This window comes from Erinaceus europaeus, chromosome 3 (assembly GCF_950295315.1).
Source record: "Erinaceus europaeus chromosome 3, mEriEur2.1, whole genome shotgun sequence".
In the NCBI taxonomy this organism is placed as follows: Eukaryota; Metazoa; Chordata; class Mammalia; order Eulipotyphla; family Erinaceidae; genus Erinaceus; species Erinaceus europaeus.
The window spans coordinates 121,169,282-121,173,393 of NC_080164.1; the positions used below are offsets into that span (position 1 = coordinate 121,169,282).

At 33.6% G+C, this 4,112-nt stretch overlaps 1 protein-coding gene across 1 annotated transcript in view; it reads right to left on the reverse strand.

The window, feature by feature from the left end:
- Window positions 1-1,993: 1,993 nt before the first annotated feature.
- Window positions 1,994-4,112, reverse strand: part of JCHAIN (joining chain of multimeric IgA and IgM) — a 10,264-nt gene continuing 8,145 nt past the window's right edge. Inside the window, exons 3-4 of the mRNA XM_007523560.3 lie at window positions 3,775-3,855; window positions 1,994-2,941 (exon numbers count right to left, since the gene is read on the reverse strand). Of these exons, the coding sequence (XP_007523622.2) occupies window positions 2,734-2,941; window positions 3,775-3,855 (289 nt within the window). The 3' untranslated portion in view covers window positions 1,994-2,733. The remainder of the gene's footprint in view (window positions 2,942-3,774; window positions 3,856-4,112) is intronic.

The following is a 4,112-nucleotide window of genomic DNA, read 5'->3' on the forward strand; positions in this document are numbered from 1 at the left end:
TAACCCTGGTGGCAAAATAAATAGATAAAATAGTATGAGAACATTATTCTCACAGTCATTTTTCAAATGAAGAAACAAATCTTAGATTGTAAATGATCTTGCTCCATATCACTTAGTCACTAGGAATCTGTATTCCCACTGAGGTCCTGGATCTACCTACAACACTGCCCCTCTGAAGTCAAGGCCTGAGAAGTCCATTAAAGTTCAGTTTCCTAGTTTCACTCTTCCCACACCAAGAAGACATACTTGTACACATCTGTAAGGTTTGATTGGAGAAATACAGTTATGCTTCATTTTGAATGTCAAGTTATATAAAGCCATTAAAAATGACAACAGTCTTAAAGTGAAAACCTAATGCTTGATTTGGGTCTCCTAGTTTCTAAGGACCTAACACAAATAAGCATTGTTCTCATTAATTAATGGTTAACAGAATTTTTTCTCTGACTGGTATTGGGTGTGGGCATTGAGGCAAATAATTTGTCTAAAACTATGCTGAATCTATTGTGGCAATCATTTCACATATATGCAAATCAAGCCATTGTCTCATCTGACATAATGATGAAGTCAATCACGTCTCAGTAAAATTGGAGGAATCCCCCACAAATCCTTGTTGCACTTTGAAACCTAGTTCTTTGCTTTTATAAGACTCAGCCACAGGACAGTAAATATGTATAAATCTTCTCAGCTAAATTGTACTCGTTACTATTGGGCCTTTTGACTCAGATTAAGTAGAGTCTATGTTCTTACCAGTTCAACTAAGAGGTACTCATTCATTCATTCAATAAATATTTACAAGCATCCTTATGTGCCAGGGCACTGTGTTCATGGCATATTTTAGGATTTGGTCACCTATTTTTTTTTTTTTAGCAAAGATAGAAGCATAGCACTTCCCCGACACATGTAATACTAGCAATTAAACTCAGGATCTAATGCTTCAGAGTCTTGCACTCTTCAGGCTATGCCACTATCTGGAATTTACTATCCTAGTGACTTTTTAGTCTATTGTGCAACAATGTTAGCTGCCATCATCATATTATACACATCAGTGGAAAAAATTAAATCAAATACCTGCCCTTTGGGGTCATATGCACAAATGGAGACCGAAGACGTGGTAAGTAAGTAATATGGACTGTCAAAGGATTATTAAGTGTAGAGAGAGAAATAAACCTAGAAAAGGAAATGGAGTTTGCAATGTTTTTTATAAATTTTTTTAAATATTTTATTTATTTACTCATGAGAAAAATAGGAGGAGAGAGAGAAAGAACCAGACATCACTCTGGTACATGTGCTGCCAGGGACTGAACTCAGGACCTCATACTTGAGAGTCTGATACTTTATCCACTGTGCCACCTCCTGGACCACCGCAATATTTTTAAGTGTCAGGTGAGTGTTGGGGAAAAGATGGCAGCTGAGTTCTAGAGAGAGAGTGTTACTGAGGACATTTATCACAGTTTAAACACTATGTGGTAAATATTCAACATATGTTTACTGACTAAATAGATTTCAAGGACTCACCTGAAAACTGATGTATTTTTAGCATATCAAAATTATGATTTCACTGAAGGGTCAGTGTCCTAGCTGTGTCCCTGGACAAAATACTGAATAATCACTATGAGCATAGTGGAGGTTAAAAATGACCGTCATCATAAAAAAAAAAAAACAGAAAGGAAAACAATGCTTCTTCAATAAATTGATTTTTACTAATTGGTCTTCCTAATTTTGAATCCAGCCTCAGCATTTACTTTCCACAACACCCATCCATATGCCTTTTGACCTTGGCCTTCTGCCACAAGCTTTTGTGTACCATGAGAAAGCACAGTTTGTCAGGAAGAAGCTTTCTTTTTTTATTTGAACTTAATTTTAAATGATGAAGTCATCTCAAATATATACATATATGAAATCAATAAGGTTTAATCACATCAATGAATTCTATTTTAACTTGCATACAAGGTTAAAAAATAAGCTTTATCCAATAAATTATTTCACACTGGTATATGCTTATGAATCTATTTAATTGTTCAGATTGTGTTAGAGAGTACATATTTTGGAATACATATTTCATTAATACATATTTCATTACAATACAGATAACTTCCATTGGGAATTTATATATATATATATATATATATATATATATATATATATATATATATATAATTTCTGCATCATCATCTGTCACCAAATGGGTATTACATATAGTCAAAATACATTTTTCCAGCTATGCATTTAATTTTGCCACCTTCAATTGGTTTCATAGTAGCCATGTTATAAATTACTTTTACAAATATTTCAAAGCATCTTTTCCTAAGGAAGATATATAATTGAGCTATACTTATATATGATTTCTCTACACAGTGATACTTTTAGAAAATAGAATGAAATACGCAAAAGCTCTAGCTCTCCACAGCAAAGCAAAAAACAAAAAACTTTAAGGTAGAATTTAGTATTCCTCCTCATTTTCACTCTTTGAGTTTTATTTTCTCCCCTTGTCTATTTTCTTAAGGACATATGCCTCTCCAAACAAGATAGTAGGTGAGAGATTTCAAAACTTACAAAGTTGAGAAGTAACTTCCTAATAAAAATAACAATGTTAATATTTCAATGGGGTAGTTTTACATTGTCAAAAAAAAATACATATGGTTTTGAAATGATTGGCAGTAAATATATTAACTTTATAGGCCAAAGTGGAGAACCTTTCAGGATAAGGAATAGTGCAACCAGCAATGACTTAAATTAGTCAGAATAGCAGGAATCTGGGGTTAGAGCTGCTTCCACAACTGTGGTTTTACCATCATAGGTAAGTGGGACCTTATTTGTATAGCACTTGTTTCTGTCGTAAGTGTAACAGGTGCCAGTATCTTCTTCATCACAGCGATCACTCTGGGAGGCAGAAAATCTTTGATTACCCAGCTCCACTTCTGTAAGACCACATTTTTTACAGCTGAAAAACAAATCTAAGCATCAGACCATCTCCAATCAAAGCTACCTCAGAATCTGAGTGACTATAAACTTCTATCCCAAATCAGTTAGTTCTTTTCATTCTGATCTGACCTCAAGTGCTCAACAATACAGAATAAATAAGACCTTTTCCATATCAAATATATGAAAATCAGCTGAAATTGAGCAATATAATCAATGATGTGATAATATGATTTATTTATCTACACTACACAACTCTATTCTTGGGTTTATTCTTGACTATACAGAATTAAAATTTGTTGCTAGTAACAAGGAATAAATTTTTTTATTTTTTAAATGCAGCAGAGAGAAATTGAGGGGAGGAGGAGATAGGGAAAGAAACAGAGAGACACCTGCAGCCCTGCTTCACCACTCATGAAGCTTTCCCCCTGCAGGTGGGGACCAGGAGCTTGAACCTGGGTCCTTGTGCAATGTAGTGTGTGCACTTAACCAGGTGCACCACTAACTGGCCCAAAGAAAAAAATTTTATAACAAATCCTTCAATATTGAATTCTGAAGTTTTCAATATTTTCATATTTCTGTGTCTGAAATCCAACTGAGATATTAAGGTAAATTAGCATATCCTGTACTAGTAGCAATAATTATTTAGAATAAATTTACAGCTGAACTTTACCTGTGACAGTTTTGTGAATTAATGATACCTAACAATTTGCATAGGAACTGGCTTATTCAAGTTATAATTACATTGTTAAATGTTTATGTGCCAACATATTTATTCATAACATTCTTATGAACAAGCTTAACTAAAAACTATTAACTTCAGTATCTATGTTAGTATAAAGAAAAACCTCTTACAGGTCAAACAGACTGTAGACAAATTTGGTTCTCACTGGTGAGGTAGGATCAGAGATGTTCTCCCTGTTGGTCAGAGGAACACTGAAAAATAATAAATAAAACAAAGCAAGATAATGAAACCAGCAAATACTGATATTTTTGCTGATCTGTATATTGCTAGCACTATACTTACTATTAGAATTTTAAGACAATTCCATAAACTTACTGTGCTCTTTTCATAAACAAATCTTAACAATAACAATTTTCATATTAACTCAGTTCTGAGAGTGTACCTGGTACTATGAGAAATATGACAACCTCATATAATTCCCACACCAACCATGTTTCCTTTTCCTGGG